The sequence below is a fragment of the Anser brachyrhynchus genome (genome assembly GCF_964034855.1).
Source record: "Anser brachyrhynchus genome assembly, chromosome: 8".
In the NCBI taxonomy this organism is placed as follows: domain Eukaryota; kingdom Metazoa; phylum Chordata; class Aves; order Anseriformes; family Anatidae; genus Anser; species Anser brachyrhynchus.
In genome coordinates, this window is record NC_137702.1 from 12,951,646 (window position 1) to 12,979,177 (window position 27,532).

The 27,532-nt window shown below is 38.7% G+C and overlaps 1 protein-coding gene across 8 annotated transcripts in view; it reads right to left on the minus strand.

The window, feature by feature from the left end:
- Nucleotides 1-9,939: 9,939 nt before the first annotated feature.
- The window catches only part of ADGRL4 (adhesion G protein-coupled receptor L4), a 74,825-nt gene continuing 57,232 nt past the window's right edge, over nt 9,940-27,532 (minus strand). For all 8 annotated transcript variants that reach the window (XM_080602304.1, XM_080602305.1, XM_080602301.1 and 5 more), the window contains 3 exons: nt 13,981-14,072; nt 12,200-12,368; nt 9,940-11,679 (listed from right to left, as the gene is read on the minus strand). In XM_080602304.1, the coding sequence (XP_080458430.1) occupies nt 11,617-11,679; nt 12,200-12,368; nt 13,981-14,072 (324 nt within the window). In that variant the 3' untranslated portion in view covers nt 9,940-11,616. The remainder of the gene's footprint in view (nt 11,680-12,199; nt 12,369-13,980; nt 14,073-27,532) is intronic.

Sequence of the window (27,532 nt, forward strand, 5' to 3'; positions counted from 1 at the left end):
AAAGCCACAGCAGCAGCTCTGTGTTCTTGGTAATGATTTGTTTCACTGATAGATCAAACGGCCTGTTGACAATGGTTGACTGCAACAGACAACCTCTTCTAATAAGATAAAAAAGTTGTACATTTTATTGATTATAAAGCAAATTGTTTTTTTGTCCCTTTAAATTTTTTATTGGCTACAAAATGGAGGACTTATGCCTTTGAAATTGCAGCTTGCCATGACATTACAATGAATTATAATCCTAACCTATTCATGCTTCCTCAAAGGCCTAACCCATTTGCCTGCCTTGTAAGCATGTTGTAAAATGCCCCACATTTACATATATATTTTTGGGAGGTTTTTATTCAAGAGCTACAGCAGACATAAGAAAGGGAAAGGGATTGAATGGACAAGAGTTCTCAAGTCCCTGGAATTTTAAGAGACTTGCTATATCTCATTACTAGGTAGGAGCTCAAGACAGATGTTTTTGGATAAGGTTCTTAGTTTTTCGCTACACAGGAGGTAAAGTTTTTAATCCCTTCTGGCTCCAAAAATCAATGTTCCCGAACATCCTGGGAAACATAGCTCATATTACCAAAATAAATCTGCCATTTTCCAGATCAGTATTTAGGGTCAGATCTTACAGAAGCCTGAGGCACAAAGAGCTCTTTAAATGCCCACGACAAAAATCTGGACCCCAAAATCTTCTCAACCTCTTTCTCACAAGACTAGATATTTATCTCCCTGCCTGACCCAGAGCTCTGCTGGTGCCCCTGTGCAGAGCGCAGCCGTTATGTCAGGGTCTGCAGAGCCCGAGTGATGCTCAAGGCCTCTGCAAAGAGGGAGGCCAGCAAACACCTATGGCCATCCGGTCAGATTGCTGCAAATGCCATTGTGTCAACCTTACTCTCCTAAAATAACTAGAGGGGGACAGAGGGGAGAAGAAAACAGTTGCAAAGAAGAAAGCCAGAGCACTTGACTCTGGCTGCAGAGCTGTGCAGCTGGGACAGGGGAAGGGAGGATTCCCAACTTCTTGTCTTTCATTTCAGTGCTATTTCTGTTCTCTTACTTTCCTACTCATCCCTAGTGGCTGGACAATATAAATGCAAACAACAGCAACAGAACCCAATCAACAACAAAAAAGAACCAAAAGGGAAAAACAGCCCTTGCTCTGATATTAAAAAAATGGATGTGGGGCACATCTCCTAGAAACACTGGATCCAGAATTACGATGGCAATTGCCTTTCTGGCAATCACCTCTGTGCTGAAAGGACAGACTATCCTCCTTTTTTGACCTTGCTCTTATATATGGGAAGTGGGTATAAAACATCAGATACCACATCACCCTGAAAAGCATTGCTCTGCACTGAGCATTCCATCCAAATGACCCTTTGTAAGTTCTCATTTTCATTCTCCTTCAGTAAAGGCAAAAGCACACACACATGCTCAGACACACACAGAGTCCACAGCAGGTGACAAAGGAACAATTGAAAACTCAGTTCCCAGCTGCTTTAGGGTGGGCAGTTCATGAGCAGCAGCCTGCAAAGCAGCGAGGCGCCACAAACTGATGCTCCTGGCCTGCAGCAGCCACAGGGCTGTCACCTTCTTGGCCCTGACTTGTGCAGATCTGGGTGCTGGTCACAGCACTTGCCTGGGCTGTCAGTGTGGCTCCAGCGGTATGCAAACTGGACCCGAAATATAGCCCTTCAATGTGGGAGCTGCTTAGTTCCAGTATTTCCAAGAGTTGTTACCAGTGGACTAAACCTGAGGCATTTATATACCTTATTCTTTTCTAAAATTAGTGGCTGAAGTGGTTTAGTAACTCTTGAATGTCAGGGCATTGATTTCAGTGCCAGTGTTTGAGCTTAGGTGTCTGAGGTTTGAAAAATTTGGCCCAAGTACAGGGCTTATTAGCAGGTACCAGCCGTTCACTCACAGAGGATCAGCTGAGAGCAGCTTGCAGTGCAGCAGTTCGTGCTGTCTGTCCTGCAGGGACTGGAAGCCCTTCAGCTTCCTGTTTGTCAATTGGGAGCTTTTGCCGGTGCTCAAGTCAGTCAAAGGGAAAAAAAATAAAAAAAAATACAGAGCTTCATAGAAATATGGCATTCTTTCCTAGAGTGGAGGCAAAACAAACAGAAGTTTGATGTAAACAGTCTCTACCAGCAGATCTTTTCCCCTTTTATTGCGTGAGTTACAATGCCCTTCAGCCAGCAGAAGGCAGAGAAAGTTCTGCCAGGAAAAAGAGTTAGTTGAAAGAGTTTACTTTAAACTTTTGTTTGCTTTGACACACACACACACACACACAAACGATAGCCCCTTTCTTCTTTTTCAGTGCTTGATAGAAAGAAAGAAAATGGATTTCTCTTTATCGACTGGTATACGGCTGGCAGAAGTAAAGGTAAGTTTCCTTATGGTCATGCCTCTGTGCTCAACCATGGTTTGGAAGAACATTATAAGAGATAAAGCAGGCCTGTCCTGCTCACCTAGGACATGCAGAGCAGTGGAAAAACAAAACAAAACAAAACATCAAATTCTAATAGACCTGCTCAATAAATATCTTTCTTCGAAGTCTCTGTCCTTTTTGTTATAAAGACAGAAGTTGCATTCAGTTTTCATTCACAATTCTGTAAATCTGGAGTTACTGTAAGTCTACTGGAAGAGAGCTCAAAAAGCTCTGTAGTTGGTTAGGACAGAAATTCTGCCTAAAAAGTAAAGCAGCCTCAAAACAAAAAACTCTCACCTTTTCTGAAAAATGTTCCCAATTCCAAGCAGTTCTAATGTTTTCTTTTGAAACAGACTCCTTGATCAGAAGTTAATGAAACCATGTCACGTGAAATACACAGAGCACTTTATAAAGCATGTAAGAATAATAGGGTTGTGTCCTGAAGAGTTTATAACAGGCAGAACAAGACACAGAAAAAAGAAAGGAAGACAAAAAGAGATTTCTAACAATGTATAAGTGGAGCAAGATAAAACTGAGCTGCAGTTGGATTAGTGCAGCATGAGTTTGTTTTTAAAGTACATCCCTTCTCTGCACTTCTACCCTCGCTGTCTGCCCCACTGCCCTGACCTTGTTCCTCCCCATTTCAGAAAAGCTGTCCCTCCTGGTTTCCCTCCGACCTGCATTCCTCATAGCTGGAATGCTCGATAAAGACATCAGTAAACCCAGCCAGCTTGCCTAAGATCAGGAGATAGGGAGGGTGATGTTAGCAAATTAACTGATTGGTATAAAACAAAAGGGGGAAAAAAAGTTGTCAGGAAGCTGAGAACTTTTGAACCCATTTAAACAAATAAGTGGTAACAGAGCAGGCTCCTCTGTCACAAGCGTCTGCTTTGCAGGAGTCAAGCCAGGGCATGGGTGCTACAGCAACCAGATGCAGGGAACATCTGTCAGAGAAACACGAGACCCTGCTGTTCAAAAGGAGGACACGATGGGACTCTGCTGCATGCTAAGGGACAATGCAGGCTCTTTGTGTGCTCCCCTAATGATTATACTTTGAAAGGCCCTGGGCTGGTAAAGAAACTGTGTTATTCTAAAAATAATTGCAGTAAGACCTCAAGGTATGCACAGACTCATTTATCTAGTAATAGTAGCTGGCATTCCTGCTTTTGCATCAGCACTGAGAGGGTTAATACCTTCCTCGGGCTGGCCTCCAGAGATTTTGCTCTCTGTGGCTCCAGATGGCTTTCAGAAATCTCTAAAGTTTTGCTGCCCTCATTAGTGACAGATGTGGGAGTTATAATTTGAAATTTAGGTTCACTAAAGTAAAGCATTGTGAAATCCCAGGAACCCACAGAAGCACTCTTAAATGCACCAGTGGTACAGATCAGAGAAAACATGTTTTAATGTAATGCTGAACAAGAGACTTTATTACCAACAACATCACTTTTCTTTCCCCCCTCCACTTTATCTTGAACTTCCCGTGCAGTTTTCCTGAGAGCCTCCTGCTTTGCTTTTTGCTGCTCTCCAACAGCAGCAGCCCCAGGTCCTCACAGCTGGTGGCTCGCCGTGGTGGGCACGCTGGTAGCCAGCCTGCAGGGTTCTCTGCCAGGGCCGAGCCCTGCACACCTTCCGCCAGCACAGCAGCAGCCTCCTCCTGCCTCCAGAGATGCTCACTTCCTTACACAGCTGGAGCCAAGCACTAATTCTGTACTGCTATCAGCCAGTTTCAGTAAATGTACTTCAACAAGTACCTGAAACCTGAAATAACCCCAGCCATTGCTTTTGTCACAACAGTGGGCAGATTTTTTCATTACCTCCATGCAGCACATTTGGGAACCACAGCCTGAGCGTACTTCCGTTACAAACTCCTTCCCAGTCTTCCTGCTATAGAAAGGGGAGGTCTGAAATGCAGCCACTCTCCTGGAGAGGATGTTTGCTTTGGCAACCAGCCAGTAACACTCATCTGCAGCACCAGACAGGTAAAGCCTCCAAGGTCATCTTGTATTGGCACTATATGAGCCCTGGAGAAGATACTATTGCTTCACTGTCATTACATAAAGCCCTTCACCAGCACCTCCTGTACGCAGAACAAGACGCAATACAACTGTCACTTGCTACATCCTCCGTTAGTATTTCTTGAACTTTGATCTGAGGGAGGAGGCCTAAAATAACCATGCAACTTGTAATCATTTCTGAATGGGCTTGAAGTATGTAGTACATAGCTGAGAGATATAACTCTTTGGTCATTCGAGTAGTTAGGATGACATTGACCACTTGAGAGGACGGCTCACAAAAAAAAAAAAATTAAAATGGTTTTATATTACTATTGTAGACTATGAATTAGCACAAAGTATATTTCTGATCATCCTTCTCAGTGCACGTAGATACATTCTCTGCATGTGCTGAGATGGATGCACCCTTACGTTGTCAGATCCAGATGGAAGCTATTAATTTATGGCTTACAGAATATGTATTCTACATACACAACTTCTGTATGAAGAAAGTAATAGTTTTAAAAGAGAAGAAAATAAGCAAGAATATCACATTCAGGCCGTGTGATAGGATAAGTAAATCCCGTAGGCTTCCATGGTTTCATGGAAGCTGAGCAGAACCACAGGATCTTTCACTCTTCCTCTCTTATTGTAAACTTTTTCCTGCAGTTTCTGCAGGATAATGCCATCTGATTCACTAGCCTGTAACATTTGTAGCCTGGAAGTGTTGCATACAAATAATTAATTAGAAAGGTAGTATATAGAAGAATATCATTGAGGTTTTCTTTAAGATTCAGTTGATGACTTTTCAATTTTGTTTAGCTTCAGGGGAGACATCCTTGCAAACTGTTACCATTTGATGCTTCTCTCATTTTCTCAATAATCCACATTTTTTCCTCCCTCCTTTAAATTGACACTGCCTTCTCTTCCTCCTTACTATTTGCCTTTTATCAAGTTCAGTTGTTCAGACAGGGAAGTGTGTAGTCCTCTAGATGATCATTCTCTGGTATTTATTTTGTTCCAGAATTTACTCTTCCCCACCCCACCTTGGAAAATTTACATACTTGAGTTAGGTGACAAAACAAAGGAATGTCTATTTTCTATTAAGCATCACTGAGATTACTTCCTCACTGCAAAGTCAAATGTTCCACTCCAGCCTGCTCAGGTTCAGCTGGGGGCTGGAAACCAACTGCACATGAATTGTGCATCCTGGATTCCCTGTGGAGGTGAGGGGCTGTGGACAGGTATGTAGGTTCTCAGTGGTACCTGCCCCAACCATTTAGAGAGGGTCTGTAGGCACCACTACTTTTGAGAACAAGGAGTCGCACCCCGAGATGCTTTGGAGTTGTAATATAAGAACTAAGTGCTGATAATAACAAAGACAAGCCAGAGCTGAACATAAGAAGGAAGGTTATCTATCCTTCAGTAGGACATGCACTATAATTTCAGTGAGGATATACTTTGCTTTTCTCTGATTCCATGCAAGACACCTGCTTAAAAGCTATACAAGCTGCCTCCCTTAGGTGGCACACATTCTAAATGGGTTACAGCTGCTACTAATTTCATTTAGGGCCTAGCCCCTCAATGACAGAAGCCACGACTTGTGCACAGGAGTTTGATGAGCCCTAGCTGGGTATTTGCACATGGTGTTTCTGCAGCTCTCATACACAGCAAAGAACATATTTGCAGCTTAAGAAGTGTGACCTGATCTTTCATCACTAGCATAAGTGAGCTGATAATAACGTGGGGAAGGTGGGCATTTATAAGCCCACAGAAGAGCTTATAAATGCGAAGAGGGAGAAAACCCCCCATATATATTAAGGAAAATAAGGATGAAATCAATAATGGCTCAGTAGCAAGAACACTAACTTTAAGTTGGTTTAACCATTTTTAAAAAAAATAAAGCTCATAACATCTGTGAATGAGAAACAGATAAACGAATATCACTATTGATAATGAGCAGGGAGCCTAGTGCCTAGGATCATGAGTTTATGCAAATTTGTTATTACTGCAAATTGGCATCCTAAGACCCTGATCATGCAACACTTGCACATATGCTTAACTTTATGCACATGAGCAGTCTCATTAACGCCAGAGACTTAGTCGTGCATAAAACCGAGCAAATGCATGAGTGTTTGTAAGGCTGGGATTTAAACACAAGGGATGGAAAACAAATTTACTGTATCATCAACAATTATTTCTGAAACCCAACAGAAGCCAAGGTGGTGCCAGAAGCCTGCTTAGTGTAGAAACAGTCAAAGAGAGAGGAGAGGGATTTAAGGTTGCAACCTTAACTCAATCCATTAGTTCCAATAATAGGGGGGTCAAACTCAGAAGGAATACATCCCTACCCTGGTTAAAATATAACTTCTTTATAGGTATTAGCATCAAAGTATTTCCCACAACATTTTACAAGATAAGCTGAATTGCCTCCTGAAAACAACAACAAAAACCCTTTTGTATGAGATTTCTAACTTAGTCATTGTAAAGAAGAACTGGTTATAATCAACTTGGATTTGACTAAATTATTCAGCAGTGTCTCACAAAAGTGTTCCAAAATTAATTTAAATAGTGTTAGGTTTACATGGATTCAGAGCTGACTGCAGCATTTATATAAATAGTTATGATAAATACAAAGGCTTACATTGGAGGGAAGTACCTATTGCACTGCAATGAAGACTAATGGCTAATCTTAGACCTAGTTTTAATTAGAATATCCAGCGATGCTTCAGAAAACAGAACTCCCTTATGTTATGAAACCTGATGAAAATATTCTATTTCCCTGGGAATCCAAAAGAATAAAAACAATAAAATTTGAGTACTTACCAGCAAGATGAGAAAAAAACAGAGAACTGTAAAAACAACTTCTATAAAAGCAAAGCTTCTGCCAGGTTTAAAGGGATAGCTCTGGAGAAGGAATGCTGGGAAAAGTGCAACCCTACATTGTGAAGATGTAAAAATAAGGCCTCCACAAAAAATTAAGGTCTTATTATGATAAATAGAATTATTCAGAAATCACATTTATGTTTCATTATAATTTCTGTGCATTTTTTTGGCTTTTCATTTGGTTTTAGATTGCAAAATAGTATATTCTCGGCAGCATTTTTTATTGATATATATATATTTTTTCCTTTACTTTCTATTCTTTCCAGCCAGTAAAATTGCTGCTGTCAATTTTGCTGTGTAAGAGTAAAGTTGACAGAATTACGGTGCTTTGAGTTAGTCACATCTTGTGGCTTGTTCTGAAGCAGCAGTTCCAGGACCTTGGGTACCACGTGTAGCCATGTATCTGACTCCTGGCAAAGTATGGATAGTGCAAGGGCTCTTGGTTCTCTGTATGGTTTTGTTCGGAGGGTTGTCATGGAGATGGAGAGTCTGAAAAAGGCAGCACGGTCTTTTGCTCTGCTGCAGTCTATGTGGATGGGCTGCCCACAGCAATGGCCATGAGAGCTGAGCTGGCAGGGAGCCAGGCAACTTGTGAAAATGCTTTAGCACGTTTGCACTTGACATTTTGGTTGTGGTTAAATGGAGTATCGCTGCATTGATGACCAGCTGTTTTCAAGTCTGCATCCATCTTAAAGGCTTAATTTAATATAAAAATAGCTTTGGGGGATGACTTTGGTGAGGTAACATCTTCGCTTCTGTAATCTCACAGCATAGTCATGTTGCGTGTCCTGAATATAAGAAAATAGAGGGAAAAGAGTAATACAGGCTGGAGACGTATGTTGGCGAGGAGTCCTTCCTCCTCCTCCTGCTAATTCTTTTACTAACGGAAAGAAAGTTTTAACTTTCATCATGAGTTAAGTTTTGGCTTTTTTTATCTCATCTGTGAAGTTCTAAAAGAATGAGGCAGGACTGCTGTGACTAACAGGCATCTGCCAAGAGTATGGTTCTGAACAGCGCTGTATGGGACTATCATGACAAAGATGTAAAAGTGGCATTATTGGTGAGAAAAGTAAAAGTGTGGAGGTGCAGCAACTGGTGGAACCAGCCCTGTGAATATTTGCTCATTTTGTCTAATGTCACCATGTGCAACATGGCCTTTTAAGGCTACTCAGAAAGATACAAGAGTTTGCAAATTCCTGTCTTCAAGACACCACCATGTTCTGAGCTGAAGGACTGTGAAAGGAAAGTCTGAAACCAGTTTGGACAGTGGTGGTGTTGATGCCTATCTATTTCATCCCAGCAGGTAAAGAGTGCTCCCAGTCTGTGATGACAATTAACTCTTAAATGTTGCAGTTTCTTTGAAATACACTTCTAATTCTTTGAGGAAATAATTATTTCAGAATAGCCATTTTTAATCTAGACATTATTTATTATATTCTGAAGCACACCTTGAAATGCAACACTGAGCACAAATTTCTCTTTGATTGGTTTAATAGAAACAATTTCTCTCTTCAGCAAGCACTTGCTTTCACAGTGAAACCTTAACATTTTACTTTTATCTGTCTTGTCAGTCACTGGTATTTTTTTTCTTGATGGCCCCAACTGGAGGTGTCATATACCTCTCAAAAGAATGCAATCTTAAAAGATGCTGAGCAAAGTCTTTATTTTTCAAACCAGACAACTAGTTACCAGTCAATCTGACAAATAGGTCACAGAAAAACAAACTGTTTTTCCATCAGCTGATGCATGGCACTTGAGCACAAGTTTCCTTAACTTGCCCATTACTAATGCCCAGCTGTTATTTTTCCAATTTGATATTTCATATCCTAGACTCATGGAAAAATTCAGGATGGAAGGGACCTCAGAAGGTCATCTCATCCACCTTCCAGCTCAAAGCAGAAATCAGGTTGCTTGAGGTTTTATCCAGTCCTAAAAACCTCCCAAGGTTTTAATACAACTGCGCAAGCTCTCCAGACAACTGTTTCCAATGCTTGACTGTCCTCACAGTGAAAAAGATTTTCCTGATATCTTGTTGAAACATCTTTTTTTTTTTTTTTTTTTCCTTCGGTTTATGTCCATTGTGTCTCCTTTCTGCTAGGGGCTTGTGTTACTAAGGACTGTGACAAATAAACCTTTTTATTTCTCACCAGTATTTCTCTGCGCATTAGGAAGGACAATTACACTATCCTTCAGGCTCAAAGGTGACGAATCTAAACAAAGTTTCTTTGCTCCTTATGTACTGTATTAAAACATGAAAACTCATCTTTGCATGTAAGGAAAACAGAGTTTCAATGAAGATCTGACCCACAGACTGGAGAGCACAGTTTTCCTATAAAAGATGTTCTTTCATTAAAAAGACTATTGTAACCTAAACACTTCATGATATATTTTCTTTCCAAAGAACTTTTTCAATCTCACTGAGCACGCTGAAGTCATTATACTAGGGATGATTCTTTGTCCAGCCAGTTTTACTATAGGTTACTTTTCTGCAGGAGATTAAAAATGATGCATTAGTAGATATCATTCTAAAAATACTCTTTTAAGTACTATATAACTACATTTTTGCAAACCTGGAAAAACATATAGAGCATCGAAGGAAATATAACAAATAATTCAGGATGAATAATATATAACCATGAGAACTTTTCCATTGTATTTATTTAAATCAAAGGAAGTATGTTGAAATGTGAAAGTTAAGCACTTCAGTTTATTCACATATTTTACATTCAAAGGACCAACCAAAAAAAATAATATTTTTTTCAGAAAAAGAATTCCTCTTTTGGTTTCCAAAATTTTGATAGAGATATGGAATATACCTAATGAAGCCTGCCATTGTAGTACATACAGTGAAAACCTTGTGTATACATATAAAATCCAAACAAACTGACCATTACTAAAAAAGGTTCCCTTTAATATAAATAAAATTCAGAATAGTCCTTTATTTTAATAGACAAAACAGTGGAATGTATTAACAACTACATATTTACAGTGTCTGACTGGTAAAAATACTGGGCTCCATCTGAGATCCTAGACACTTCCTGAGAAGGCCACATGGGCTAAGGATTGCTCAGCACTTCACATAAGTTATGTGCTAAAAGGATGAAATTAAAGCATACTTTTAAAATGAACACAATGGCAAAATCGGAACTGCTGATGTAACATGTTCATGTCCTGATGCAGCAAAACTTGCATCACAAGAAGTTCTCTCTTTGATTTCAGCAGACTTGTGTATGTTCCTAAGGTTAAACACAGGATAAGCGTTCCAAACTCAGGAGCCTTGGAGGAAGACAACTGTTTGAATCAAAGATGCTACAAATAGAGAAAACTGCTGTAATTACAATTTTACATAATATGGACATACATGACCTCAAATTTAAATCTGTATTCTTCTCCATGGGTGATTTCTACCTCTTTACTTTTCATTTGATCCTACAAGGTCTGGATTCCAACTATCTCTATTGTGACAAACTTTTGAAAGCATCTCCTTCCCACAGCCTCCCAAATCATAGTGCCAGTTTAGCAGATCTCAGTCTTTTTGGCAATTAAATTAAATTAAAACAAGAACCAGATATTTTTCAAAGTATTCACAAAATAATCTTTCACTTACAGAATGGCTGTTCCACCATTCTTGTATCAGATCTGATCTCATCTCTTTAGATCTAAACAGTTCTTTAACAGTTACAAAAATAAAGAAATGATTAATATACAAATATATATTTCAGAGTGATAAGAGAATAATATTTTAAAAAATCCTTTTTTTAATCTACTTTAAATTAAAAGAAATGTTTTCAAAAGGAAACTGTATCTGGACTGTAGCAGATCTTTATCTATTGACTCTTCAATGGAACTCATTCCCTGCCGATGGCCATATAGAACTTAATGTAAGAAGCTAATTACTATGAAAAGACAGTGAGCAAGTTTCTACTAGCAAGCGATTCAAAAAATCTGCTGTGCCAGTTAGTTTCTGGTATCTCTTGTTCAAGAACCTCAGATATATTTTGTTTCTGATATTAAAAAATAAGTCATGAAAAGTCCTGAGATCCTTTAGAAATTTGCTTCTTTCCCTGGTCTTCATTAATACATGTTCTGCAATAATCCAGTTTGTTTTGTATACTCTTTGTATACAGCACAAAATAAATGCTTTGCATGAATGCACATGTATGTACAAAACCAGTCAGTAATTCAGTTAAGTGATATGCCTGTTCACTGGGTCATTTTATACTTTCACAATACCATATTTTCCTGTAATATCCATAACGACGTCGTCTAGGTTGCTCCCTTTTAACGCCATGATGCTCATGCAGGTTTTCCTTCTGTTCATCTTAAGCAGCCAAAACAGCAAGGAACATTTTTGAACAACCTATAATACTCTTCCTGAATCTGAAATAAAAATATAGAATTGGAACATGAAACATTAATAGGTCTATATGTGTTTCAACTAATTGTGCACTGATGCCTTTGCTAGATGTTTTAAGGTGGAGCTGTTTTTTTTTTTTTTTTCTTCTTTAGGACAGGATACTGAAAAAGGATAATCTCAAAATTGTGTGGGTAATACGAATCCTGCTACTAGCTGCAAAGACTGGAATTGAGCTTTACTGAACCCATTACGTTACTTCATCTGGTTAATGAGTTCTACATTTTTAAAACGCATTTTTCTGTATTTCATATTAAAAAAAAAAGAAAGGGAGAAAATATGTGTGAAGGCAAGAATCAGACAGTTGTTCTGCCTCTACCACAGGCAACGGCAATATACTTCCCCTCTTCTCTTTCCACCCCCAACAAGGGCACAAGGAATTCCTGCCTTGCTCTGATAAAATGTTCGCACCACAACTTGGCTTCAAGACTGGACATGTGCCTGCATGGTTATACGTGACTTCCCCACGAGGAAGGGGACACTTACCTTTCTAGACAACACACAAAGAAATATGAAGATGAACATCCCCTGAAACGCATTGAAGATTGTAAACAGATATGCAGTCACCACAGATCCCTGTACGACATGGAGGACACCAAAGATCCAGGTAGCCCCAAGAAGGAACAGGAGAGCAAGAGCACCTCGGGCACAGGACCTGGGGGAACATTGCAGACAACATGCAGGCAAGTGCTGTTTGCTCCCTTCACTGCTTGGAAAGGGGAATGCTGCCTAGACAATTGGTTTCAGCTGCAACGGCCTGAGAAGTGCAAATGCATGGGCTGCTCTTTAGGGTGTGCTGTAGTACTGTGCCACGAATAAGCTCACACAATCGCTGCAGAAGAGTAAAAGAGTAAAACTGGAGGGCCTTAAAACACTGGCTTCTTTAATCTTCAGATATGTTTTCTCTGGTGTACTGCAGCACCATATGATTTGATTTAAATCTACTGTTAGTGTAATTCCCCAAGGAAAAACATATGTCTGTTATGAAGCATTCCCCCACTTCTCCTCCCCCCTCTTATCCTCCTCAAAAAATAACCCAGAAAAATGTACAGTATGCTCTTAGGTCAGTACATGTGCATGACATCAAAGGGTTCCCAGGCTGCCTCTCAGGTTCACTGCAGAAGACGGTGCAAGTTGTAAAACTAGACTTTCTTTCTTTCATTCTTTGTCTTTTTTAAAAAATATATATATTTTGTTTTTAGAACACAAATACTCTCAAATATTTCCTGGGTCAGTGTATTGATACTTTAAAATTATAGGAGCTGATTGGCTATGATTTTTTTTTCCAACGTGCTGTAGAGCCCTGCTCACAGACTTGAGCAAATTGCAGCATGTTGTCTTGGAAATGAAACCACTGATTACTTTCTTATTCTTTCTCAGCCCAGTCATTGCAGGACTTCCTTTGAACAACAGACATTTTTAGCACTGTTCCTCTGAAAATGAATAATTTTCAACTTCATTAAAACCAGCTCACCACATGAAGCTACGAAGGGTGAGGAATAAGAGAAAGTAATCAATCAAACAATTGCTAAATCCTAACTATAAATCTAGTGCAATGCATTGAAACTGCAGGAGCGTTCCTAAGCAACACAAACAGTAAGTTGTTTTCAATGTTCCCTGTAGTACACTTCAGCTTTTCCTGCACAAACGGTTTTCAAGGTCCCTATAAATCAGTTTTAAAGAGAGTGAGTTGATGGAAAAATCATAGCAGCATGCAAAGTAAAAATCCTGGAGAGAAACACCCCCCCACACCTCAACACCAAAGAAGCACAATGTCCTCCTGTAGATTTTTTTTTTTTTTTTACAAAAACTATGAATGGCCTGATTCTCTTATCACTGGATTTCTACATGCCTTCTTACTTCAAGGCAAATATTTTGGTCCCAATTCAGGCATAAGTTTCGAAATCTGTTTTGACTTTCATAGAGGCTGTAGAAAGTGTTTAAGAAAAAAAAAAAAAAGGAAATTATTACTTTAACCTTTCCATCAGCCTTTACCCTTCAGTTGACATGGGCTACTCATTGTGTTCCTCGAACATCTCCCACAAGCCCAGTGTTACAGCATGAAGCACTGCTCAGAAGGAATAAAGATTGCAAAATCTACCTTTAAATCTATATGAGGGAATAACAGAAAGAAAAAAAAGTCTCTCCCCCCCCCCCCCCCCCCAAATCTTCCAGAAAATTAAATGGTAATTTTTGAATCCTTAATTTAGTCTCCATCTGTATTTAAACTTACAGAAGGTAGAATTTGTATTAAATGACAAACTTACCTTATATTTTCATAACAACTAACTTCTGGCTTTAACATTGCAGTGTGTTGAAATACTTTATAAATAATCACTCCGAAAGCCAGCAAATTAACCTGGGGGGAGGAAAGAGAAGAACTTTTTTAGTTCAAACCAGGGTGCTTTTGAATTTCAGTAACTGTTACACATTTAAATGAAACACGTCAGATATAGTTTCTGTGTATATGAAACCTAGAGAATCCAGTGCCAGAAGGGAAAAAAAATCCTTTTCTGATTCACGTCTATTAAAAAAATATGAGCCCTTTAATAAAGATTGATCAAACAGGGCTGTAACTCTATCTTATCTCAACAGTATCACTACCAACAGTCTGCAAATGTTTATTGATTTTATTGGTAAAGCTCTTCGATTTCCTGCTGAGATTTTTTTTTTGTAAGTAGAGATGTTTAAGCAAAGAGAAGAAATGAGAAGAAATGAGAAAAAAAAGAAAGAGCCCCCCCCTCGCCCCCTTCTATTATACTGCGTAGATTTGACAAAATGCATATCTTTTGTTTCTGAATCACATTAATAACATCATATGTTTGGAGGTCTTTTGGGTGTGAAAACTTTTAAGTGGCACAAAAAACTTTGAGGTTTACACACACAAAAAATAAGATACTAACTTTGGTTGAAATGTTCTTTGCTCAGTATTCTCTCCTCCATTTTATGTTCGTTTCATTCGTGAATAATATCGGCGTGTGTATGTGTGTTTATTTTCTGCCTTTATAATGACATTGTTTTATTTGAGTTTGAAACACAAAAAAGCAACTAAAAGAAGCAGTTTCGTAAATGATGCTCAATTATGGTTCTGAACCTTTGCTTGGATAGGCTTCATTGATCATTCACTTAAATTCCTACTGCATTCCTTTAACAATGTGAATGGGTTTGCTCTCTCGCTTAAAAAAAAAAAAAAAAGAAAACCCTTATTTTGGTTCACAGCATTTAACATGAAAATCTATTTACAATGTTAATAATTGAACCAAATTTTATCTGGATGTCATCCAGAAACTATTTGTAGATCCTTGGTTGTAATCCCTTGGTTGGTTCCTGTGGGTTTACAGCTGTAGACTGAATAGAATTAATACCTTCTCCAACTTGTTTCTTCAAAAAGACTGTGTGGTTTTCCTCCCTCCTTCTTTTTCTTAAAAAAAACAACAACAAAAAAAGCCAAAAAAAAACCCAACAAAAAAGCGCCTCCAAAATGAAAACAAAAGCCTACTATAGGAGCACAGCATCACTTTAAAAAGAATCACTTTCTTTTGTTAACACTTGTTATGTATGTCCTTAGAACATTTTTGTTATGTCGAGGGGGAGTATCTGATATTAAATTCAGGCTCTGCTTTAATTAGCTGCATGCTCATACTTTAATACGGCATAATGTATTTACAATTTGATAAGACAGGAGATAGAGCTGATTAGCAGTTTAGGGAATTAATCCTTCACTGAATACCTTGTACTTGCACTGATCGTGAGAGCTATTCTGAAGCTCCTTGTATTTAAAATTGTAATCTATAATATCTCCTAAACCAGCAATTTTTCAAAGTTAATTATAAGTCAGTCAGCAGTTGTGGGTAATTATATACAGACTTACTTTTTATCTTATATTTGTTGGTGAACAATATATCAAATAACATGGTGCGCACGCTATAATCTGTGTAACCCAACTAATGTACTTATTAAAATAATCTGGAAAAGATAGGGTGAAATGTGATCAAAGTACCACGGGCACAGGGAATACACCCTGCTACTTCTTCAGAAGCTGTCAGCAAGACCGCAGCATGAACCGCACAGCCAGCCTTCCTCCCTGCCGGCCCATCACCAAGATCACTAATGTCAATGAGAGCCTTCCTATTGCTGTTAATAGGCTCTTTATGAAGCTTTGTGGGCCAAAGTCCATTATCCTTTGGCCACAGAAAACAGCTGCAGAACTGGAGAGGTTTTGCTGAGCGAGGATGGGGCTGGCAAGGGGCAGATGTGGGGCCTCGCAGTAGAAGACTCCATTTCTCTTCATCCCAGTGGGGCTCCTTTACACAAATACTATTTACACTGTCTGTTGCACAGGATAATAGGATTTTGCCCTCTGCATTGAAGTAATACCCATTAACTATGATCTTTTCATTCATCAATTCATTCTGATGGGAATAATCTGTACATTTCAGGGGAACGAGAGAGGTTAACACCGGTTCTCGGAGTCAGCTGCCAGAACGCAGTCATGGTGCAATAAGTCTCAGGTAGCCTCGCAGGAGGTAGTGTTACAGGGTAATGAAGGTGAGCTTAACTTCTGAAATACCCACTCATTTCCAAGATTTATTAAAGCCTTAAGTAGGTTTTTGCCCCATTTAGAAGCACTCCATTAATAAAAAATATCTGTAGCAAAGTGCATAGACTGCTTTATACAATGTTCAGTGTCTCAAAACGGTAGCTTTTAAACAACTTTTTTTCTTTTTCTTTTTTTTTTTTCTTTTCTTTTCAACCTAAGTTAGAGCCCTCTGGCACTGCATTTTGTCCTCTGGAGGACCTCAGTTAGGTAACAATAAAGTTGTTTTAACTGTCCTGAAGTGCAAAAAATCCAGCAGCACTTAGGGGAAAGAATAACATGAAATCATGGGTAAAGCTAGCAGAAAAAAAAAAAAGTTAATGTTAATAATGTGTCAGCTCTAGTCTTTGGAGAAGACTGGTATTTTAACAGGTATCTGAAGTTCAACATGCTCTGCTTCAGCCTGAGACCGTGCATGCTCTTTACCATGAGCAAACCAGTAACCTCAAAAACTTCACATAGAATGGTTGGACTGAATAGTGCTAAAAGGGAAATGGCCTTCATATAACTGATATCCTCAAAGAGCCATTCAACAGCTGGGCCAGGAAGTCAAAACACCCCAAATGTCTGACCCAAGATATGATCACTTAAGACATATTGCATTTATATTGAAAAGTGAGCTTCAAGTGAAAATAAATGGAAGTAGATGGCTACAAAGGGCATCCAAAATACAAATAGGCCCAAGGAATCCTGGATCTCCAAATTTTCTAGCTGGAACAAAGTGAGGATGAGAGACACTGACGCATCTAAAAAAGCCTCCAGCTGCTACTTTTAGCCAAATACCGTGCTTTTTGCTTACTTTGGCTGTAATTGTGTGTGTTCACTTTTTGCAGTTAAAGCACAATCTTCAGGTGCCGTTGACTAGGCCTTAGATGACGTTATAATTAAGGCTGCCTTGAGGTGACAGGCACGGTGAATGGGAATAAAATGGCAGGCCTAGAAGCAGCAGGCTGGAACGTAGCAAAGTGTGCAGGCAGCTGTGACACCAAACTAGGGCAGACATCGCACGGGCCTGGCAAGGGCCAGCCTGGGGACTGCTGCTGCCACAGGCTGGCTTTGGGGAGAAGTTACCTGTATAATGAGCAGAGCCACTCTGCAGCTTTGGGCAAACCCAAAGCGTGAAGTGTTGCGGCACGGCCACAGTTTTATCAAGTGAATAACGATGTTACAGCACGACAGGGCAAATTCTTGTGCCTTTGTTTTCAGAGTTATTACATGGCTGAGCAGTCAGAGAGACTGCTGCACGTCCTGAGAGGGGCTCCTGGCCAAGTGTAATAGGCTAAAAGGGGACTGCAGTGATTCCAAGCCCAGAACTGATTTATTTTTATTTTTTTAACAAACAACCTCAAACTGCTATTGAGTAAACACTGCATCCAGTCATTATTTCACAAATCTCAGACTTTGTCATTGCAAGCCCAGTCCTGTGGGGTGCTGAGCATCCTCAGCCCTCCCTCTGCCCCCCTTCCCTCTGAGATATCAGTGGGAATCAGATTTCACTCAGTGCTCAGGTGCACTACAAGACTAATTTTAATAATTAATCTATTCCTTTTTTCTAAGTGGTTAATCAAAGACAAGGGTTGATATAGGAGCAGCCTCCATTCTAAACATCTTGAGGGAATCACTTCTCCTTAAAGACATTTGTAAAGTGTTTTTAGCTTTCTTAAATTCTAGAAATGTTGCGGTACATTTATGAGCAAATGGTAGGAAACTTAAAATATGTTTATGTGAAATAGACATTGAATGGGGCAATTCTTAGGATCCCGTGGAATCAGGATTTTGTACATACGGGCAACAACATTTATGTATCTATTTCACCCAGAATAACTTCCAGAGACCCACACATCTGGACAAGCTAGGGTTTCTTGTACGCCTGTGACCATGTTTAAATGGAGGATGGTAAGTAGTCAGTACACCTCTTTTCAGATAACCTTTGTGAGGGATCTTGAAGATGTAAGACTTTGGAGGGACTTCTGGCCCCATTTCACAAATGATAGAACTGATTAGTGGCAAAATTCTCATTGCTTCCCATGTTGTCAAGACTTTACAGTTCACAGAGAGTGGTAGTCCCAACCGATCTGTAGGCAACAGCGAGCACTGTCATGGGTTTTACTAGCATTCGCATGTACCACGGATGCACACTGTGGTGTAGAGCAGTAGAACAGGTGTAGAACAGTTAAATCTTCGTGCAGTAGTGTTTTGGGGTTCTGCATGGTTCTGTTCGCATATTCATTACTGTGGTGGTGGTGGGTACCACAAAGCAGGCATGTAAGGAAGAGTGCACAGCTGTCTGAAGTGGTAAAGGTCCTAAGATCTGATCTGACTCACAGCCACAAGTCAGACAGCATCAGTCTGGATAATTTCCTCTTGTAAATTAATTCACAGGACAGAAAAAACAATTGCAAATTCAAAGAAATTTTCCAGTGCTTTCCTAATCACCTTGTCAACAACAAGGAGGTTTTGCCAAAGGAATTAGTCTGGGCAGCTCTGTTCAATCAGTCACATATATTTTAGGATAGGATGAAAAAATCTGTGTGATGTTAGCTACCTCTACCCAGAGACAGGATAGCTCTGTACATTTCTTTGCTGATGCCTTCCTGCCTCTGTCTGGATATTACCACAGCTAATTGAACAGAGAACTTCTGCCTAAGCTTCTGTAATGAAGGAAAACTGCTCAACAGTGGGCACGGGTAGAGAAAGATGCTGCTGCTTTGGCTTCTACTCCTAGCAGTTCTGGGACCACCACACTAGAATTTCACCCATCTACAATTTGCAGAAGGAAATAATAGAGTTTTATAGATACCAAAACATAATATTTATTAGGCTCTCTTTCCAAAGATGAAGATCCAGAAAAGCACCGAGAAACAATCTTGTCTATTGTCTGAGCAAATTGCAAACTTTCCTGTTGATTATAACTGTATTTTGCAAACTAAGTAATAATATAAAAATGAGCATATAGGTCCTAAAATGTTAAATGTTCCAAGCTGTTGGAGTTCTGCTAATAGCACATTGCTTAGCAACTGCTATATTTAAAATAGATCCTTAATTCCACTGTTAAATGTACGTATTTTACATACTGGAAGAGTAGCATAATGTTCTATCCTCAAATAAATATGATGTTAGTGCTTCACACTGCATGAAACACTTTCTGTGTAGGTACAGAATGATAGTTATTTTTAGTTGAGCACTGAATGGTATGAAATACACAAAATTTAATAAAGCATGCAAAACATCTGCCTGCAAATAAAAATATTTGCACTCATGTTGAAGAGTTGTAGTTTCTTTCATAATTAATTACAATTAAATTGTAAGATACTGTGTGAAGTGATATATCATCATTTTGCCCCATCAAGGTAGCTGACAGCTGTCAAGTTTTGCAACAGAGAAATCTTTTTTTCTCTTCCTTCCTCTCTCCTTTTTTTTTTTTTAATTTTATTTTTATTTTTTTTAAAGCAAATCAAAAGAGCACTTGAATGCTCAGAGGGAAATGGTCCATCTTTAATGGAGGTAGCTCACTTAGCACCTGGACATCTTGCAAACTGAAATAGATCAGGATGAGGTATTCAAGAAAATTTTGTCCAACAGTTTTTTGTTGAAAAATGTCAGTTCATCAGCAGTAAGATATTTATTGGTTTAGATTACATTTTCACCAGAATAGGCTTTCTGACCAGCATAGCTTTTCTGATTAAAACCAGAAAGGACAGTCACTTCTGAACAATGAAAAATTTCTGTGGACAGGACATTTATCCAGGATGTAGGAGACATGGGCACAATTTTCTGTTGTACTTAATATTCAGACTATAATATGACCCTTCATTCCTCTAGCCTCTGTACCAGCTATTCACCACTATCGCTCCGTTAGCCCTGCTGGATCCGTTCCATGCCCTATAAATAATTAAATATTCACTGGAGCAGGGAGACCTGGATCTCCCTCACCCTGCAGTTTCTCAGCCAGGACTATCTAAAGACAATTCTTGTTTTAACAATGGAGTAATTGTTTAATATGAGACCAAGGAATTGGTAATTTCATGTACAATATTATTGTGTAAAAGATACACTCCAGCCTTTCAAAAGTTATTTAAACACTTTAAACACCAGCCTTTTAAGGCTCTCCAGTGTTACAAAGAAAAGCCAGTATAAGAAAGAGGCAGCTAATTCTAAAGATTCAGATATACTAGTTCTGATTCAGTCTGAGCACTTTACATTCAAACTTCAAAAATGAAGCCCCCAAATCATTCCCTTTTCCTTTCTTAGTCCCTGTCTCAATAATTGATGAAACCATCTATATGCTGATGTCAGATCTCACAAAAAAAAGAACGAGAAAATTTCTCCTGCTGCTCTCTTAGGCATATACTTGATTTTTTTACATATATCATATTGAATTTGTCTCTTTCAAAAAATGTCTGAAGTTCAGAGCAGCTGTATCTGTATCAGTCTTTACAATGACCCTCATTATGAGCGTTTGAATTAATGAGCTTGTGATGGTCTGAATTCTGCCGCAGAGAGCAATACATTTCTGTCTCTCTGTCTGTCTGGCTAATGGCTGGGTAAAATGACAACATTCAGTGGGTCATCGTTATTTCAGTCAGGAGAGAACAGAATTAAGCTATTAACAATACAACAGTTTAAGCTTCAAAATGAAAATGTATGCCATATTAATTGCATAAAATTGGACACAAGCTGGCAGTCAAACAGTCTGGGTTTGTCTCCTGACTGATTTATCTCATTATCATGTCCCCAGTGAATATACCTTCTCGAATGCTTTAGGTATACAACAGCAGCCTTATTTAGGAGTAGAAAATGTAACAAAAACATTAATAAAACCCCTCCGGGCTGTATTTTGGGGAAATATTTTCAGCAATGCAGGATTAGATTTTTATGATTCTAAGATTTTAATACTTTCACTTGTTTAAAAGTGAAAACACAGCTAAATTAGTTTATTTCAAACCCCGTCTCAGGAAATACATAATTTTCACATAGACTTTCTATATGAATACATGAATATTTCAAAGTTGTTCTTTTACATACCTCAAGCTGTAGGTTTAGACTCAATTTAATAACTAAGTAGTTTTCCTTATATTTTTAGAACACTTACAGAAAGCTCTAAATAAATAAATAAGTAGATGGGAGTTTATATTTTTCATCAGAGTAAACTGCTTCTCACAGTCTTCTGGATTCAGTACTATTTCTTATTGGATTGCAAAGCTAAACACATACTGACCTAAATATTTTAATTTAACCTCAGTTCTGCAGCCAAGGGCAGGAGGGATGAGCCATCATAGAACTGTGTCTGACCTTGGCCATAAATGTTAGCCCAAGTAGATCCAGTGGTAGGGCAAGGATCTGTCTTGCTCTCAGTATAATTGTAATTAGATATGCTCTTCTCCTTTTCCAAGAAGCTCTGAGAAGGTGTACTTACTTGGGAGTTGGTAATTACATAAATCAGGCTGTTTGATGCACTCATTACAGGTGCATCAAAGATTCAGACTACATCTTAGACCTCTCCCATGTGTTTTTTTTTTTTTTTTTTTTTTTTTTACAAATGTAAACCTGCCTTACACTGTATCTGAAGCTTTATGCAGGAGCACTGCAGAAGCATTTTTTAGAGTTGAAAAGGACTGAAATAGTTGTATTTTATCTTTTAGCACAAGCAGCTCCAGTGAATGGAAGAGCTACCAGAATGGATACAGCAAGAGGACTGAGATATCGGGTCTGACAACAGGCTACTTTTGCCATTTTGGAGCTATGAATAGTGGGCAGAAGCTGTCCATGCCTTCCACAGCCAACCAGATCCTGCGAAGGAGTTGGCCCTTTGCCTTTTAGAAGTATTTATGATTCTGCTGTGGATATGGTCACAAAATCACCCGCTGTGGCTTATGGTTGTACTCAAAGCCACAAAAAGCTCTTTCAATGACCACTTCTCTTCCAAAATGAATATTCACATGAAATTACTACTGTGAATATGAATTTACTTTTCTAAATGCCTGCAAATGATGAACCAAAGGGGCAGTAGAAGAGTGAAAGAAAATGTGATTTGAGTGAGAAAATATGCAGTGTGGATATAGTCAGTATGTAATTATTAAGAAAGTACAGAAAACATCAGTCTGTTAATTATCTATAGCAAATTTTGAGTCCTCTCAATGAAAAATTTAGGGTAAGTGTATGTGTTTATGGTAATTGTACTTATATCAAGGCAACAAAGAATCACTGAAAGCATATTAAGGAACAAAATAATAATAATAAAAAAACAAACATATGACAGTTCAGACAATTGTGGCATACTTGTAAAAATCCACTGAGGCTGAAGATACATGGATACATTAAAATAGTGGGATATGAGTTTGTTCCTATGTAATGACATAAGAGAAAGCAATTTTTATTTCTTGGACTAATGGTCACAGACTCTTATTTCAGGTATTTCCAGGGACCTTAGAACAGGGGCTTTAATGATGGTTTTGAAGGTCAAAGGGAAAGAAGGAAAAACCTCTTTCCCCTGAAGGTCCTGGCCTTGCTGAGAAACTGCATCCATTGGTATGGCAGTGTGGAAACTGTGGTTTGGAGACTAAAGCTGATCCTGTCAACAGAACAGGACCAGTACTTTCAGACTCAGTGACTATTTAGCACAGCAGGTATTGCTGTTTGCTGAACAACATTGCGGTTTGAAATAATTTGTTTCAAGCAAAGTTGCAGACTCAGTCCCTAATGCCACTGTGTAATTAATTATTTCCACTTTATCCACAATGGCATAAGAAATGCGATGGAGACACCTTTAACCGAAGCCACAGAGGGGCTAATGAAAAGGGACTATTATTTTTTCATAAAGAATAATAAAGCCATTGCCAGTCCCAGTAGGAAATTTATTTCCACTAAAAAGGCAGACTGAGGAACAAGAGTAGATATAAAAAGTCTTTAAAATAGCTATTTTCTAAAACTCATACACTAAACAGTACAGAGTATATTTTCCTCATCTAGCTAAGAAACATAATGAGGCATTTGTTACAAATAACCCTTAGGAAAAACAAAAAAACAAAAAACAGACTATACAGAATTTTCCAAATCATAAATATTCAGTAAAAAGTGTGAGATGGTGGTATGATTTGTTATGATGGAGGCCAGAGGTCAAACAACTTTTTCAATAGTACCCCTTAGAATATCAAGGGTAATGAACATGACCTGCTTCACTGAGAACAGGAATAATAATGTGAAGAAGCCTAAGGAGACAGTGTACCTGATTACATTCGTGTAGGATGATTGGCTTTGGGGGGCTGTTTTTTTATTTAAAAGGGAGCAATGGACTGTCAGATCATGCTCAACATTGAAGTGTGGGAAAACGTAAAACTTAAACTCTGAATATTTACTTCTCTACAAGAAAGATGTTCATTTTGAATAGCCTAGATTAGAGTATTAAGTACATGAAATTTGTGAGTATATGAGAAAATAGCGGAGTAATGGATTTGCCAGGAAATTTTTCTGCATTGATTGCAGCAGTATTACTAATCCTGAATCAACCTAAATGTACAGAACTGAATAAGTATTAGAGCTGTCCAATAAGATTTGATGAATGCACTATTACATTAATTTTACTTTTTTTTTGTTGTTGTTGAATAAATTATTTGACAAATAATGGTAAAATTAATCAAATAAATTATCTGATGAATATATTTTTTAAGTAATCGACTAGCTCTAATGAATATGCAGGCAGTTCCTTAATGAAAAGCATTACTCTACTGTTAACCTGCTTTCATCACTCATATGTCACTTTTTTTATATTTTGCAACTGCAATCTGTATATTTTATTCATTTACCCATTCATTTATACGTGGGAAGTTCAAAACAGTCTGGTTAATCAATCACTGCAATTCTTAGAATATTTTTGCTTGAAAGTTGATTATTCATTACATTTATTGCATACAGGAATGCTTAATAAAAGGAACCTGGCTTTTCTGAGGACACCTCTTCCAACAAATACTCTTGGCTTGTATGTTCCAAGTCAAGTTAACAAGAATGCTCTGCAAATTGCAGAGTCCATTCATAAGCCAATTTTGTAGTTTCAAACACTACAATTACCAATTGTTTCAAGAAACCGGAGCTTGAAGTTGAGCCAGACACCTTCAAGGTCCCTGAAAACACACATTAGAGGAGTAAAACAAGGAAGAGCATACAAGAGCAACCCCTTAACTGCACAGTGCTAGGATGTTTGCATAAAAGCCACATACAGGATTATTTGGATGGTGTGCAATTTTGGATGTTCCAACCTCAAAGAACAAGTCTGTATTTTGTCGCTACAGAGGTGGTCTCAACAAAAAATACTGATAGATTGGTACTGTTATATGGCAAATTACTCCTGTTAATGTTACATGTCAAACTTCTGAGTCATGGTTCCTCACAAGGGTATGCCAATTTATTGTGGCAGTGATAGTGGGTGGAACAGTCAAGCCTGCATATCTCTGTCAATACTGCAAAGGTGCAAATCAAGATATCATGTGTTCCTTTGAACTTTTTGCACAAAGCTCAACTAAACAGATTTTGAGAGAATGTTGTCAGAAAGAGGCATATTAAAAGGGTCCTCTACCATTACACACAGAGTAGCAGTGATTCTCTTCCAAATTTTCCTGTTAATGGCTCATAGACTTTGGGTAAGTACAGCATTAATAGTCTTTGTCCAGCCTTTCCAAACAGCATAATTTCTGCCACTGGTTGGACATCTACCATATAGCTGTTCCTCACAGTAGGTATGAATGGAGGTACATATCCAAGGTGTTTGAAAGACAAAGTTCCCACAAATGTCAGCGATGTGGAAGAAAGCCCTTACATGTATCTGCTCCCACTCAATGCAGAGTATGCAGTCATGAGAGGTGGGAAAAGCCTCGCAGAAGGCCTGTACAATGGGAAGGTGTCTGTTTTTGGCTGACATTACACGTTCATCAAAACTGCAGCTGCATTACCCTGCAGAAAAATGGTTATTTCAATTCTAGACACTTCCTATTACAGGGAGATTATTATTGTAAGAGTGTATTACAAAAGAAAAGAAAATGTTCTAGGGATTTTTTTTTCTCTTTCCTACCTTTTATCTCTGGAGCTTATATTTATATTTGCCTCAATCAGGCATAGGTTGTGGTGTGTGTGAGTGTTTGTCCCTTAAAGCTTGTGATAAATTCACTTTTCTATTAAAAAGTTTAAACACTTTATAAATAATTTCACCACACTTTTATGCTTTGATCTAATCTACTGCATAGTTTTAGCTAAAATGGTTGTGGTTCTAAAGATTACAAGCATTAGGAGAAAGAAATAAGTTGTGGAAATTATCTTCAGCTTGCAGCTTGCTTTACAAAGGTTTAAGATACCCTTTCTTTGCTAAAGAGCTTCTGACCTACTCTTTTTCATGTACGGTCACCAATCTAATAATAATAATAATTTTTAGATGGGATCCATAAGGCCATTGCTTTACACTTAAGAATTCTAATCGGACCATAATATTAATAAGCAAACACCTTCAGAAGTAGTCTTACTGCTTAGGCAATCAGAGGAGAACTTAGTTTGTACTCCTGATAAACACTTGAGCTCCTTATGCTTCGCTATTATTACTGCAGATTTAAAGCCCAAGCATGTATTTGAAACAACGTGCCTGGAGACAGAAAATCCACTGGTACAGAACCAGATCTGTTCTTCATCATTTACATGCTGTTTCAACAGCATATTCCAGTATAATCCAAACCACAAATCTCCTGGGGCCCCATTCACAGAAACTGAAAGCACCATTTGAGTATGTGGGCTTTTGTGCTGACAATGAGTTTAATGTTTTTGTGCAAGAATCAGCTTTGCAGTGAGTGGCTCTCCGGAGTTTTTCTGTCCAAACTCTCCAGGCTATCTTGGAAAACCTGTAGAATCAATGCCATTAGCAGATGAATCTCAGAAATAAAGGTGAGCTTGAAGCTGCCGGAGTTTGTGGTTTTCTACTTGAGGTCCTCTATCTGGTTATCACAGAACAAAAATAACATTCCTTTCCAGAGGAATTAGTCTTAATTAGTCTTTTTTTTTTTTTCTATTTTTTTTCCTTTTTCCCCTTTAGTTAGCTATGGGCAAGTTGGGAATCTTAGAAAGATAGGCATATGTAATTAAAAGGACTTCCTGATTGGCACTACCTTGGAAAGAGTTTAGTCTTTGTCACAGTGCCCATGCAGTGCAGTCAACAGGAAGGCTGGACAATGGAAACAGAAATAATGTCACCAGCGCGCATTCCACAGAACAGACATTTAACACCAACTTCATCATCTAAAGTTAATACCTATTTTCACAAGGTTTTCCATATTTTCCACAGAGAATAACTTGGATAGGACAGAGCTAGCTCTCGGCCCGATTTGAAAACCTCCCTCTTGCAGGTGAGGCTTCCATTTGCAATTGTCCCTTAAAAACAAGTAGTCAAAGCTCCCCCCAGAAAAAAACAACCACACAGCAGGCTAAGCAGCTCACTGAAAATGGGGTGCGTTTCCTCCCCAGTGTAGTAGCGCACATGTACATGGTTATGAAGAGAAATAATACTATGAAAACAAGTATTCACAAAATGTTTCTATAACATAGCCAAACATAGAAAAACAATTGAAGGGCTGTTTCCAGTCCAGCTACAGCCCCTTTATGTGGCTTAACTTAGGCAAGGGAACAGGAAAAAAAAGACACCAGTTGTCTGCTATTCTCTTCCATAGGAAGAGTTCATCTGTACATAGGACCAGTACCTACTTCTGTTGCTTCACAAGAGTTGTCTGTAGCCTCAGCGAAAGGCTTTGGACTTCAAAGTCCAGCTTGCAGGATGTGCCTCTGCAGCCAGCTAGACTTACCTCAGAGCCAACACAGACCTGTTCTGCCTCTGTACTGTGTACCTAGGGTCCCGTATCAGGCACAGCTCATCTGGAGCTGAAAACAAGGTTGCAGATGTATACATTTTGGCCATTTTTAATGATTTGATAGCATAGCTTTCTTGTACTAACAGCGCAGTTATATGTCAGTGGTCATAAATCTTCACCTGAAGGCAGATGAGGTATAGGAAGGAAAGCAACAAGAAAAAATCTCGACAATGCAAGCTGACTTCATGGAAGAAAGAGATAAGGTCCAAAGATGTAAAAGGATATTGCCAACTTAAACTTAAGAACTGTAAGAATTTTCAGAAAATGCTGGTCTTCACCCTTATTAACCTGTCAGTGCCATCTGACCCCAGAAGCACAAAGCAGAGA